Below are 14,931 nucleotides of genomic sequence, written 5' to 3'. Positions count from 1 at the left end.
CAGATAAATGAGGGTCCTACAGAAAGACTCGGCCCTCTCCATTCTTATGGCCTTATCAGAGTCTACACACACACACACACACACACGCACACACACACACACACACACACACACACACACACACACACACACACACACACACACCCCCACACACACACACACACACACACACCCCCACACACACACACACACACACACACACACACACACACACACCCACACAGGTACAGTTTCAATATAATTACTGTGTGTTATCAGGCTCAGCAAAGACACTGTGTGCACTACATACATTAATATACTGGATCATGTGTGTTTGGATTCCTTTCCACCAAAAAGTAAAATGAGACTTAAGTCTGTGTTTGTGTGTGTGCGTGTTCACATTTTACTACATAATGGGGACCTTCATGGTGTGTGTCAAACGTTGGTCCCCATAATGTCTGTTAACAAGAATGAATGTGTCGTCATTTAGGATTTGTTGTTGTCGGTTTCAGAAACATTTAAGAAACAATGTCAGGAAGATAGAGATCCAAAAATCGTAAGCAAGAAGAACAGGGCTATTTATTTCAGTGAAATAAAGCAGCATCTCACAGTGACTGCAGGTTGTGCAGGTTGTTGAAGGCCTCAGCAGGAACAGATCTCAGCTGGTTGTTCTGGAGCATTCTGGAACATGAACAGATGACAGGAACCAAAACACACGTTTACCATCATGTTACACACTTTTATTGAAGAATAAAAACAACATTAAAACTTGTGTTTTATGAAAAAAATCTGAAAAACATGAAAATATGAAAAACAAACATTTAACAGCACCTCTAAACATGAACATGTCGGTTGTGGTCATGGGTTTGTTTTTAGGCATCAAACCGTCTATTCGAATCAGAAAAGGACATCCAGCAGATCAAATTGTTGTGTGACTGGAGTGGATTTGTTGAAATGGGAAGCAGTTAAATGACTAAAACCAATGATAAAAATGAAAATGGATAAAATTAAAATGTTTGAGGCCAAAAGTTACTGTTAAAGATGGAGGCTCATACCTCATCTTAACCTGCACTCCAGCCAAAATAACCCTAAAACTCCTGACTTGTGGTGTCTAAGAAGGTAAAGATTTCGTGTAATTTTTCTGTGAGAGCATCAAGAAGAAATGAGAGCAACAGAGGCAGGAAAACAAATGGAACAAGAGCAAAGGAAACCAAAGAAGAACAAACCGAAAGGAGGACTACAAGGACAGACGTTCACTCACAGCACTTTGAGGTTGTAGAGGCCGGCGAACGCTCCTTTGGGGATGAAGGACAGATCGTTTCCAGGCAGACGTCTGAGTGACAGAGAAGGAGATCAGGATTTACCTTCAATCTGGCCCCTCCCCCCTGGCGTTCCAAACAGGAAGTTCCCTCAAAATCCCACAGACATTTATAGAGAACCAAACATCTATTACTGATCCTATTGGTCAGAAGAATTGTTCTGGATTGGATACCATCTTCTTGACAATTCCAATTTTTTCACATTTTTCTGAAGTTCAAATTATTCAAGTTATAAACTGACCAATCAGATGCCTCAATAAAAGTAGGTGGAGCCTACATTCAAAACGTTTGACAGATTCTTGTGTAGCTGCTTTCTAGTGTTAGAGTGTGGCCTTCCAACAAGCTCACTCCTGACTGGTGAGAGTGGTTGCCATAGAAATGTCGACTCAGACCAACGCAGACCAATCACTGCTCACCGACGATGTCTAGCTCCAACATGACGACATCTGTAAAAATGGCGATTAAACTGACTGGACTTTGTCCAGAAGGACAAACGTGAGGATGTGTGGCTGCACATTCAGACGCTGATCTCTGATCTGAAAAGCTGCTTTCACTGAAAGTAAAACTCTCTTGCTTTGAGTTGGTGATGAATTGTGGAGTAAATGTCTGTATGTCACAGCAGAATGAAGGCTGCAGATTGGATGTCCTTCTGTCCAAACACGCCGCTCAGCGTAATGTGGGCGTGGCGTGCGTAAAGAATGATTGTTATGGTGAACTGGAGACAAAAATGAATGGTCCCCAGATTTGATCAGAGCTGTAATGTCTCTGTGAACTCTGCCCTCATGCAGGTGAACACTGAGCATTAAGTTTGTGCCTCCATGATGGTTTTTGGTCAGGGGTTCATCACCATTGGTTCCTGACGGCCTCGTTGAATCAGACAGGATTTGCACCGTGCACCACATGGCAGTTTTTCTTCAGCTTTTTCCTGTTTTTGTGCCTCCTGTGTTTTCCCACATTGAAGTTTCTGTCACAGACCTGAATAATGGAGGGTAAACTGTCTTGTTTTCCAGTTTTCCTTTAGGTTCCCACTCTGGACCATCATTTGATGGAGCGGCGCAGGACCTTGTTCCCTGAAACCGCCCGTTTTCAGGGCAGGCCCAACATCCAACCCGGAGCAGTGATGAATCCTACAGGTTTGTTTGCTCTTCAGGGCCGCTCAGAGTTCAGCCGCTCTGCATGTCTGCAGACTTCTCGCCGCAGTGACGTTTCTCCCTCCATAGTGACAAATATCACACACAGGCAGACGCTCACAGCTGGCTGCGCAGCAGAACAGCGGTCAAGAGTCGCGTTGGGGTCTCGGCCGGGTCAGCCGGTCCCCTCTTTGGCTCCGGCGCTGCCGGCTGCCTGTTTGTTTTAATTTAGATGAGTTTGGAAATATGTGCATACATGAAGCGGGGCTGCTGGGAGCTGAGCTGGAATGAAATTACACGAGGAACTCCCGGCGAGCCCAGACAGCGCCCACCGTCACCGACGGAGCCGGTTCCACACAGAGAACACACAACCCCGTCCCGAAAACCGAGGCACTCCCTACGCGTCGGTTTAAAGTAGCTCACCATTTCATTTAACAAACTTTAGTTTAGTTTCCTGAAGACTTTGCACTTTGGTGAAGGATTCTGAAATGTTTCCATGGAAACGACCCAAATGCAGGAGAACAGAAAAATTGCGGAGCTTTCGTTTAGATAAAAGGACTGTGAATGTTTTTTAGTTGTTCCGTTTCTATTGAGGTGTTGCTGCGTCTTCATTTACTGTCTTCTTGTCACCGGTCGACTGGATCTGTCGTCAGCAGAACTTTGAGGATGAAAAACTTTGGAGAACTTTTAGAATTCATTGCGATGTTTAAGTTTTGTTTACAGATGAAGTTAACCAGGAAGTCGACAGAAAAAATTTAGAATGTGACGTCGTTTAAATCATAAAAACCTTTTTAAATCAGATTTGTTTTGTTACATGTGATCTGCTAATCTAAATAACTGTTGGTGATTAACTGTTTAAAGTCAAAGATATGGATTTGGACATCGTTTTGTGAAAGTGTGTGACTCACAGCTCCTGCAGGAAGTGCAGGCTGGAAAGAGCTCCTGCAGAAATCAGCGTCATGTTGTTCATGCTGAGGTCACTGCAGAGACAGAGAGAGAGAGAGAGCAGAGACTGTTAGTGTCACTTCACCACACAGATCAAACTTTATTGACACACATGTCTGCTCCACGTGGGCGGAACCACGCTGGAAGACGGAGATCATGATGCTCAGCAGCACAAACCTTCATAAGAAACCTAAACAGAGTCATTTAGTCATGACCGCTGGAACGCCGAGGGCTTTCAACCGACATCTCGACAGACAGTTGAACGCGCGACACACAGAAAAGTCCTAACAAACACAGAGGGAGCCCCAAACGCCGCTCAGCTCCTCACACCTGAGTGGGAAACAAGACGAATGAAGGATTCTGGAAATGCAGGAAACAGAAAGGAGCTCCTCTGCAGCTTCAGATGAATGCTTTCAGAGTGTTGGATGGGGAACAGAAGGAACCTTAACTGCCTGATGCCGGCAGGGTGGCGGTCTGATCATCATGGTGGCAGTCGGACATGACCTCACTGAGGTTTGTTTGTTCCGTTCAGCACCTCCGTGTGCCGCTCCAGCAGCTGCCGTGAACACAGTTGGCTTTCCCGAGTCAAAACAGGCCGACGCCAGCGCTTCAGAGGCGTCTTCCTTCCTTTCTTCTCTTATCTGCGCCTCCTCCTGCGCTGCGAGTGATCGTATCGACGGGTCGCGTCCCTCCATTCGGGAGGCCCGAAAGCAGCCGCAGACGGGCCGTGTCTGTGCTTCACGCACACACCGAGGGCGTGTCGCAGGTTGAATGCGCCGCTTGTTAAGGAACTTTGTCGACACTCCATAAAGCCTGTAAATGTGCAGCTTTACAACGGCGTCCGCGGCGCGTTCCGCCGACACACTGGGGGTTTGTTGGGACTCGTTCTGGCAGAATGCTCCTCCACGCCGAGGGAACCAACGCCGTTCCAGCTGATTGGCTTTTACAGCAACATAAAAATATGGTTACAGGGAGCGAGCGGAGCGTTTGCACACACTGAGCTGTTCATTAGCCAGACTGAGGCCTCTGTGAGGAAGCCGCGCTTCACCCGGACATCAACACAAACACACACCAATAAATGACTTTCAGACAAGCGGGACTGTGTTGCCGTTCCGCCACAAACGTCACACGGAGAAAAACCCGACAGGCGGCGAGACGGACGATTCAAACAGAGAAGAAGCAAAACACGCAAAAGCAAAGAAACTCGTCATGTTTAACAACAAACGTTCTGATGTTGTTTCTGATTATACGTTCACACCGGCCACGGGGCGTTTAAGAACGCGCAATTTTCAAATGGTTGGCACTTCGGTGAATAAAAGGGGCGCCGCATTCAAGCGCCAGCACCAAATCAGGATGCAGAACACAGTGCACTGTAAAAATGTTTATAAAGCAAAATTACAGTAAAACAAAATAAATTGTTAAGTATTTTTCATGTTCATTTTCTGATAGCAGGAATTCAATATTTCATCTTTTTCCCTTTGATTGGATTTCCTTTCTGAACATCCTGCGTTTTCTAAAGTTAAGGTTTGGGTTTTTTAGACAGACGCAGCAAACGACTGCATCATGAGGGCGCTTCACAATAATAAAAAGAAATCAGATTACAATGATGGAAATAACCTCACATCACATGACTTCATCCTGTATGAGGTCAGCTGTTTCCCTCTGTTATCTTCTGCAGGTTCACACTTGATTTCACAGATAAAACCTTTTTTCTTGCCCAAATAAAACTTATGCCAAGCTTGTTAAATCACGTTTTTATTGTAGTCAGAATATATTATTAGCGTGTAAAATGCTTGTGTATGAGAACTGAGCTGGAGGAAAAGGGTATTTTTTATATTTGATCAAATTTCTGTCAAATAGGAGGGTGTGGTTTGATTGACAGCTGGAAGCTCAACCCTCAGCTCCTAAATGAGAGCTTTTCCAGTAGATCGATGACAAGAAGACACAGGAACACCTCCACAGAAACGGAACAACTAGAAAACCCACACGGTCTTTTCTTCTAAAAGGACAAAAGAGTTTCTAACAGAAAACAAAGTGAGGTTTCTTGTTTTTTTTAGGAGATTTTCTTTACCGAGCAGGAGGGTCTAAGCAATCAACAATCAGCTATTGTGACCTGAATGAAGGGGGTTTCAACAATACAATGATTCATTCTACATTTTTAAGAGCTACAATGGTTCCTCGCTATAATGCAGTTCCCCTTTAGCAGTCTCTAAGATTTTTTAGTACAGCCCATTTTTTATAGTGCATTGTGTTTTAGTTTACTGCAATTTAGTTTTTGGTTGTAATTCCTGCGATAAACAACAGGAAACAGCGTTCCATGATGTCATAGCAGACAGGACCAGAAAAACAATTAAAAAATCAACCAAAACACACCATTTGGTCATGTGACCACAGTCTTTACACACAGCCACTGTGTGGGTGTTCAGAATGCGCTTTATAAGCACACATCACCAAGCTTCCACCACCGTGCTTCATGGTTTGTTTTGACCAATCACTGATCCAAAAAAAGAGTCTTTCTGATGGAGCAATTTTGCTCGGGGGTTCACTTACTTTCACTTTCATGTCTGCTCTTTTCTGTTTAGAAAACGAGAACAGATCATCTACTGAGGTTTCACTCGTTTACAGTTGCACTGTGAAAAACGTCTGGGTTCACAAACTTTTCTGTGAGATTCTAAGGAGCTGTCCTGTTTTTGATCATAGCCCTGATAAAGGAGGAGGTGCAAACTCTGAACAGTGAGAGTTTCTGAACCTGACGGATCTCAGACGGATGTTGGAACGCCGGCGGCTGCAGAAAGACAGAAAAACAGAGTGACAACAAGGCCTCTTTCTGTTTTTGTCCTCTTTCTCTCTTTCTTTATGCTTTTCTTTTGGTCTTGCAGGGAGGGCGGGTCGGCAGGGGGCCCAGAGGGGGCCAGGGGAGCCCCCCCATCAGTGTAATCAGTCTCTGCTGTCATCCTTTAAAAGGCTGAACATGCAAACAGGTGGTTCACCAGATTCTGAAGGGTTTCGCTGCAGCTTAAACTCGGCCATCATTTCTGTCCCAAACATCAGCAAGTCTTCCTTCAAGTCTAACAAAACCGGCTGAAAACGGGCTGGTAACAGGCTGGTAACAGGCTGGTAACGGGCTGGTAACAGGCTGGTAACGGGCTGGTAACAGGCTGGAAACGGGCTGGTAACAGGCTGGTAACAGGCTGGTAACAAGCTGGTAACAGGCTGGTAACAGGCTGGTAACGGGCTGGTAACGGGCTGGTAACAGGCTGGTAACAGGCTGGTAACGGGCTGGTAACAGGCTGGTAACAAGGTGGAAACGGTTGAAGCGTGTTAATCATAAACCAGATTCTGACACAAAAAAGCAGCTTCACAGTGTCACATATCGGCACAAAGCCGCTTTTCTCAGCTTTCAGATTCTGATGGAATTATTTATGCAAACAGTTAAGGAGTTACGGCAGCTTAAAGAGGGTTACAGGGTTCCTAATGTGTCAAAGACGGGTTCATAAATATATTTAGCTTTTTAGCTCAATCCTGTAACCATGACGACTGTACAGAAAGAGATTTTTTTATATTTAACCACAATCTTTTGACATCAAATTGAAAGATTCTGCATAAATAGAGCATGTCCTTTGATGGACAGCTGCGACCACCGTTTATCCATCCAGACTGAACCCACGGAGTATCGCCATCCCAGTCTGATTTCATCATTCAAATTCAACTTTATTCATAAATCACTTTTCCTGCAACAAAACAGCTCAAATTGCTTCACACAAATAAATAAATATGTTCAATTAATGTAAAAAAAGAAAAAAAAAACGGTTGAAATGACATTTAACTATCTCTGTAAAAGGACAAACGCAGACAGAACTTTCCGAGGAAAGCTTCCCGCTGATGAAACCTGGACCTGAGGAAGTGAAAGGTGTAAATCAGAGCTGCAGGATGTAAAAAGCCTGAACTGTAATCATAACAGAAAGACGTCAAACAGAACCGCAGCGTCTCCGCAGGACTCAAAGAGCAGCTTTTTCTGAACTCTGCTCTGTGCCTCCGTGAAGGAGAAGGTGCTTTTGTTTGTCCTCACAGTCGTTCAGCTCCTTCTCATCCATAATGGATGTTTTTTCAGCTGAAAGTTTAAAAAACGAGCCTCGGGCTGGAGGCTGCTGTGGTATCAGGCTCCATTGTCTGCCTGACCTTTCTCATAACCCCGCAGGAGCGCGCCTTTACCTGCGCTGTCAGGTTGAGCTGCCTGTGTGACGTCTGCTCATCCGTGGAGCCTAAAAGCTTCAGCTCCAAACATTCAGACGGATGGACTTCCTGTCATCCTGACAGGTGGGCGGAGTCAGAGAGGCACCAGGAAGTTCACCTTTCCTCACTCTTAAAGCCAACTGGACTGACATTCAACGAATCTGAAGGTCTTCGCCCTCATGACATCATGTCCACAGGAAAGTGTAGCATCAGATAAACGTCAGACAGTAACGACATAAAAAATGGTCAAAACTTCAGAGGTTTGTCAGAAACGACAACATTAAGACGTTCAAGCCATCGGCGCTTTGGAAAGGTTACAGTGAATTAGCCGACTGTTAGCTGGGATGAAGTCAGATCAACCAACAAAAGACTAGAAGTCAAGCAGGGAGGGGCTTCTTCTTTTTCTGCTGTTTCTAGTCCATAACCTCCACCTACAGTTGGAAGAGACTTGGTGCAAAATGCTGCAGTGCTGCAAATCTGGTGAAACTTGTTCTAGATGTTTTCTTTCACATCTCTCCTTAAATATATGAAAGACTTCTGGACGGACAAAAACAGCAATTAATTCCTCCTCCATGATCACAGTTGGCACTTCTGTGACTGAAAGGGGACGCCGTCCATACTTCACTACCAAATCCGAGTCCCTGATTGGTCAAAGCTTGACCTGGATGAACTTGTGTTCAGTGGCCACATGTTTTGTACGTAGAGCCCAAAAACAGTGGTTCTCTTATGTTCCCCTCAGAGTTGTGGTGATTCTGTTCAAGGTGGAGAATTCGTCCATTTGCTGATGACGCCTCATTGGTGGTGTCTAGAGGTAGAACCACAAGAACACACTCCAGAAACTTTGGATTCCCGTTAAACAAAAAACAGCAGCTGGACAGCATTACAACCAACTCACTCACCTTAGTGCACGGTGGTGAGTTCAAATCCACGGTCGAGTCATGCCAAAGATTATTAAAATGGGAGCCAAAGCCTCCCTGCTTGATATTCAGCATCACGGGGTTGGGGATTGGGGGCCTGTAAGAAGGTCTTTATGGTCCAGGTGAAGTTCTGACTTTAGGTGATGAGACCTAAAGACCCACTTTGTGACTGCGGAGAACACATTTCACACAACCAGGTGTGTGACCACTGCTGGGACTTTTCATGTAAATGTTCTTGTTGATGCAGGATTGCTTTAATGACTGTAGAGAAAGGCTGTAGACTGCAGCACAACGCTGCACCTTCTGCACCACATTCATATTTTTCCTCATTTATATGTGCATATATGTTCACGTTCCTCTGAAAATCCCAAAGCTTAGGTTCTATTGACCTTAATTTTGTTGGACTCAAAACAACTTTGGTTTTACCAGGAAATTGACCAATAAATGCACATGGAAGAGCTCCATGTCAGCTTCTAGAAGCCTCAGGCAGCAGGTTTTGTGTTTAATCTGGATCTTCTGCATGACCCCAGGGGTTCCTGCTGCTTTAGAAGAATCCAAAAAACTGTCTGGGAATAGAACATCTACTTGTTTTCCTCTTTCCTAAAGCATCTGTTAGTTTTTAGAGGAATTTTGTTTGTTTTCCTATGAAAGTAACTTTAGCTTGAAGAAAAAAAAAAGTCTTGTTTGTGTTTTCTTTCAGAATCAAACATTCTACATGAGGAACCAGAGAGAAGCAGGAGAACTGAAGCTGACGTTTCTATGATGCTTTCACACATAAACCTGGAGAGGCTCCATCACTTTGTCATTTGACTGCAAATGTCGTGGTCCAATATGGCTGCCAGAGGGGGCGTGGCCACAGGATCCTTCATATGCACATCGGTTCATTCATCACATTCAGGCTAAATGCATTCCTGTGCTGCTGCTGTCAGTCAGGGGGAGAAAGGAGACTTCCAGGCCCATTCAAGCTGCAGGCAGCTCTGCTTAGGCATGCAGCTCCAGCACACACACGCACACACGCACACACACACACACGTTGACAGATGGCAGCACTCAGACTGACGGCGGTCAGGCAGACGTAAAGTGACTCTCCCTGATGAGATCAATTTTCTCCAGAAAGTCTCCGGATGGGCTGACGATGTCGCCGTTTGATTCCCACCCATGATGGAGGAAGGAGCTGACTCCCCGTTTCTCTGCTTCCCTCTGAGAAGCTCCCAGACTGCAGAGGTAGAAGGTCACAGCTGGATCCCTTTCAAACGACGTTTAGCTCGTTGGTCTTCCAGCTTCAAAATGTCCCCTCCCACGCTGAGGGGGTCGCAGGTTTGATTCAAAGGATGGACTCCTGCTCTGCACCTCCACAGTCACAGCGTTTGAGTTGGACACAGTCTGTGGGGATGTGTTGACTCCTCCCATTAACGTTATATCTCATTAAAACATCTTCCAGCATTAAAGCCCCACCCTTACGGGTGTCAGAGTGTAGATTGTGTGGACGGCCGACGGGGGTCACTGAAAATGGTACGTTCCACTTTCATGGCGCCCCTTGAGGTGGTCGTACGGGCCTGAAGGGAACTGCAAGACACACCCGAAGATGTTGCTCTCTATGACCCTCCACGGACCCGACAACGCAAAAACCCGCAGAACCCGTACGAGTCAAAATTGAGTTTTTGTTTGTTTTTTGACAATTATTTTTGTTGCTGTTGTTACAGAAGCCAAATTTGATGTAAATGTTTGAGCTTTGGTGACATGAGGTTCTTCCAGAACCTGCAGGTTCTTCATGAGGAAACCGCAGCTCAGAGTTCTGAATCAAAAACCCAATCCTGGACTTGGATTACAGAGGATTTTTTTGGCTCCGCCCCCCTCCTCAATGATTCACTGTAGGTAACGTGTAACGCCGGCTTCCTGCCGGGCTCGCCATGTCAGAACACGGACCTTTGGGTTAACATTATGTTGGTTTGAGGCGTCTGTACTTTCACCTGCTCTTTCCATAAAAACAAAGAATCCCATAAACTCCACACTGCACCATGGCAATCGTGTGAGCCTTGCAGCCCGGTTCTGGTTCTGATACCATGCAGCTGCGGTTCTGTGAGGAACATCAAATTGATCAGCTGCAAATCCCATGTTTCCTGAAAAACACACTCCTGGATCAGCTGGAAAACTTCACGCTTTCACGAGGAGACGTTTGTTAAAAAGAAAGAAGAAGAAAAAAATCAAGCTGACACGTGCACGCTCACATGCACGCTCCACCCATATAAAGTCTTTGATGTGTTTCTGGATTCGATTCCTGATTGGAGCTTTAATAAAGACACAAAGAGCCTTTGATCGGCGTCTGTCTGTGTGTGTGTGTTCTTTCATGGGGAAACTGTAAAGAACACGCACACACACACACGCACGCTCACGTGCACACTCATGGCTGCCCTGAAAAGAAGTGAGTTTTCTTTAATGACGGTGAAATCTAAATCCTGAACATTGTGCAGCTTCAAGGCTGCAGCCAAGACAGGCAGGTTCCCCTGCACACACACACACGTGCACACACACACACGTGCACACACACACACACACCAACAGCCTCCATCCAATGACGTAATGCTGCGGCCGCAGTTGGGCCTGGCTGGCGTGGAGGCCGCTCACCTGCTGGGAGGTGACATGGATTTGAATTCATTCTACTGTCGCCTCTAACAGGATTTTACACTCCGGCCTCCAAACGGCCGGAACCAAACCCGCTCCAGAACCCCTCACATCCCGGCCACCGCAGAACCCGCCAGCCCCCGAACAACTTCACAAAGAGCTCCTGCAGCCATGTCTATTATGGGATGTCAGAAACAAACCACAGTAACCAGCTGAAATCCTAAAGATTTTGGGGTTTTTACGAAGTTCAGATCCAAGGTTTCAAACGGCAAATCCAGAAGTTAGGAGGCCTTTGGAAAAGTTCTTCAGAAACCTCCATAAGAAGACGTTTCTCCTCCATAAGATGTTTCTCCTCCATAAGAAGACGTTTCTCCTCCATAAGAAGACGTTTCTCCTCCATAAGAAGACGTTTCTCCTCCATAAGAAGACGTTTCTCCTTCATAAGAAGACATTTCTCCTCCATAAGACGTTTCTCCTCCATAAGATGTTTCTCCTCCATAAGAAGACGTTTCTCCTTCATAAGAAGACGTTTCTCCTTCATAAGAAGACATTTCTCCTTCATAAGAAGACATTTCTCCTTCATAAGAAGACCTTTCTCCTCCATAAGAAGACATTTCTCCTCCATAAGATGTTTCTCCTCCATAAGAAGACATTTCTCCTTCATAAGAAGACATTTCTCCTTCATAAGAAGACATTTCTCCTCCATAAGAAGACGTTTCTCCTCCATAAGAAGACGTTTCTCCTCCATAAGAAGACGTTTCTCCTTCATAAAAAGACGTTTCTCCTTCATAAGAAGACATTTCTCCTTCATAAGAAGACATTTCTCCTTCATAAGAAGACCTTTCTCCTCCATAAGAAGACATTTCTCCTCCATAAGATGTTTCTCCTCCATAAGAAGACATTTCTCCTTCATAAGAAGACATTTCTCCTTCATAAGAAGACATTTCTCCTTCATAAGAAGACATTTCTCCTTCATAAGAAGACATTTTTCCTCCATAAGAAGACGTTTCTCCTCCATAAGAAGACGTTTCTCCTTCATAAGAAGACGTTTCTCCTCCATAAAGGCCCGTACACACCGGGACGAATATTCGCCAGGCGTTATTCGCCAGCGTTTTTCGCCACGTCTTTTGTGTTCACACCCAGGCGATTTTCGCTGACGATGAGTGGAGTGAACATGCAATTTCATTCCCTGACATTAGATGGCGCTTAGTGTAAAACAGAAATACTCCTGTACACAAGGTGGCGCTGCGCAACTTTACGATTCTTAAAGTCGCTTTTCGCTCAGAAGAAGAGAGCAAGTATTTACACGCTAGTCAGAATCATACAAAGAAAACATGAATATTTCAAGCACCAGTAGCTCCAACTGGTACTTGGTTCGGGGATATTTAAGAATGTCCGTCATTATTTCTTCGCGGCAGTGTAGACGCTACTTGGCGTCTAACTTCTTCGCTGGTATGTGTGCTCAGCAAGGCAGTTTTGTGTTTGAGCGCCCCCAAGTTGTGTTTTACTGTAACTTCAGAAGCTCCAGACACGTGTGCAAAAGCGCCATTCTCATTGGTCGAATAGATTTCGACGCGACGCGTCGAAAAAAAAAAACTAATCCGAGGCGGTTTTTTTTTTTGATGCTTTGACGCGTGGCGTTTTTTCGCGTCGGTGTGCACACTCTCATTGGTGCCCTTTGTTTAGTCACGAGGCGTTAAACGTCGGCGAAAATCGCCGGCGAAATTCGTCCCGGTGTGAACAGGCCTTAAGACGTTTCTCCTCCATGGGAAGTCTCCTATTGGGAGAACAGATGGACCTGATGGTCCCACTCTGATCAAAGCGCTCCCATTGGTCTTTTAATCCAGATGAGATCATTTTTAGCCCAAATCCACAAACCTGTGTCATTTTCTAGGACATTGTTTCTGGAGGACTTCATCAATTAAGTGCAGAGTGAGCCTGTATTCATTTCCCATCATCCCCTCGTTGACATGCTCTCCCACTAGCTTACAGCCCCTCACACCCCCAAGCTATCATCAGCGGAACGACAAACATGGCGAGCAACATTGGAGCTATCCAACTGTCCGGTTCTGATCCAGATTCCAGCAAACAAAGACGTTCATGGATCCATTTGTCTGCACATTCACAACAATTTGAAGAAAGAAATACTCAGAAATTTCGTTTTTCTCTTAGTTTTCTTTCAGAAAATGCCACCAGAACATGTTCAAAAGACCTTTTCCTTTGGAGCAGCTCATGGAAACGTTGACCTAAAGCCAGAACTTCAGCTGGACCACAAAGAACTTCTCCCAGTCCTGAAGCAGACACTACAGGGAGCCTTCCTTCTGACGGTCTCACAGGTGAGAAAACTCACCTGTGAGACTTTGAAGTTTGAAGCTTCACTGGTTCAGAAAAACAGATTATTACCAAATAATGTAAGAAAGCAGAAGTTTAATCTGCGCTAATCGCTCCTTGTTAGAAATGTGGGTTCATCTGGACGCCACCTGGTTACATCCTCCTCATCCTCTTCATCTGTCTGATGAAGAGGATGGTGACTGCGTCTGATGGAACAGCGTCTGATGGAACAGCTGTCCGTCTAATTAACATCAATCTCTCAGGTGGTTTCTAACCTGCAGGAGGTGCTACGCTGAGAACCTGAACCTGAGAAGAATAATCTTTTTTTTTTATCTCAGGAACCTTCACCTCTGGCCTCAGAGTCTCCTCCGGCTGGGGAGGCAGCTCTACGTCCTTTAGGTCTACGTCACTTTTTCTGTCAGTTGTTTATTGCGTTTAATGAATATTTGTTACGGTGTCCTGGAGGCCATCGAAAGGCGCCTTCATATCAAATGGATTGTTTTCATTATGAAGCCTAATTTTCTTTTTCTTTTCACCAATGAAGGAAGAATTCTTTGAAGAACCTCCCAGCCGGGTTTGAGACCTGTTCAGAGTCTGAATCTGGTTTCAGTTCAGCTCCAGTCCAGAGAAACCCGTTAAATCGGAATCAGGGCCCTTAAGCCTGACAGGAGGTGAAGGTTCAAGGCCCCTGGAGCTTAAATAGTGTCCAGAAGGTTTTCTAGAAAGGTTTGAACCTGCAAGAAGTCCAAACAGAACCTCTGGAGCGCTCAGGAGCCCGGACCTCCTGGGTTCTGGTGGGTTTCTCTCCAGGAAAAAAAACACCTCTGAGAGGATTGCAGGAGGTTTTAGGGAGCAGCTCCCCCAGGAGGTCCTGCCGCTCAGCGACCTTCACCTCCGAGGCCCTCAGGCCGCGTGCGCCTGAGGACAGGTGCTTGGACTCTCACATCTGTGCACGTGCCCGCACGCACGCGCCACACTGCAGAGCGAGAGCAACAGGTTTGTGATACTGAAGCGGCGCGCGTGCGTTGACTTACAGGTAGGATGTGAAGACGCTCAGGTCGCTCGGAACCGCGCGGAGCTCCAGGTCCGAGCAGTCCACGCGGAGCAGCAGCCCGTCCAGCTCGCACCGACAGCGGCCCGGGCAGCTGGCCCGTCCCGCCTCGGCGTCCCCGGAACCGTCCACGCGGACTCCCGCGGCCGCGCCGCCCGGCCCCTCGGAGCCCCGCAGCCCGGCCGGGAGGAGCACGAGCGCCGCAAACAGAGCGTGGAACCCCCGCATGTCCGGAACGCGCTCCGGTTCGCCAACTGTGTTCTGGTCGGGGTTCGGAGGAGCAGGTCTGCACGCGGAGAGCTGTGGAGGCTCGCGCGTGGCTCTCTCCAGTCTGCAGCCGCGTGGAAACCCCGCGCGCTTATATACAGTCAGCCCGCGCGCTCAGGGGGATGAACACGCGTCCC

At 46.3% G+C, this 14,931-nt stretch overlaps 1 protein-coding gene across 7 annotated transcripts in view; it reads right to left on the bottom strand.

Annotated features, from left to right (window-relative positions):
* The window catches only part of LOC101157030 (leucine-rich repeat-containing G-protein coupled receptor 5), a 41,808-nt gene extending 26,877 nt beyond the window's left edge, over positions 1–14,931 (bottom strand). For 4 of the 7 annotated variants that reach the window (XM_023952226.2, XM_023952227.2, XM_078941831.1 and 1 more), the window contains exons 1-4: positions 14,511–14,931; positions 3,337–3,408; positions 1,241–1,312; positions 589–660 (exon numbers count right to left, since the gene is read on the bottom strand). In XM_023952226.2, the coding sequence (XP_023807994.1) occupies positions 589–660; positions 1,241–1,312; positions 3,337–3,408; positions 14,511–14,755 (461 nt within the window). In that variant the 5' untranslated portion in view covers positions 14,756–14,931. Of the gene's footprint in view, positions 1–588; positions 661–1,240; positions 1,313–3,336; positions 3,409–3,550; positions 3,625–14,510 lie in introns of those variants that run through there. The other 3 variants (XM_023952228.2, XM_078941833.1, XM_023952229.2) reach the window with 2 other exon arrangements.

Source organism: Oryzias latipes, chromosome 23, assembly GCF_053564925.1.
Source record: "Oryzias latipes strain Hd-rR chromosome 23, Olatipes_Hd-rR_3.1".
Lineage (NCBI taxonomy): Eukaryota > Metazoa > Chordata > Actinopteri > Beloniformes > Adrianichthyidae > Oryzias > Oryzias latipes.
The sequence above is the reverse complement of the archived record's forward strand: the minus strand, read 5'-3'. Positions and strand labels throughout refer to the sequence as shown.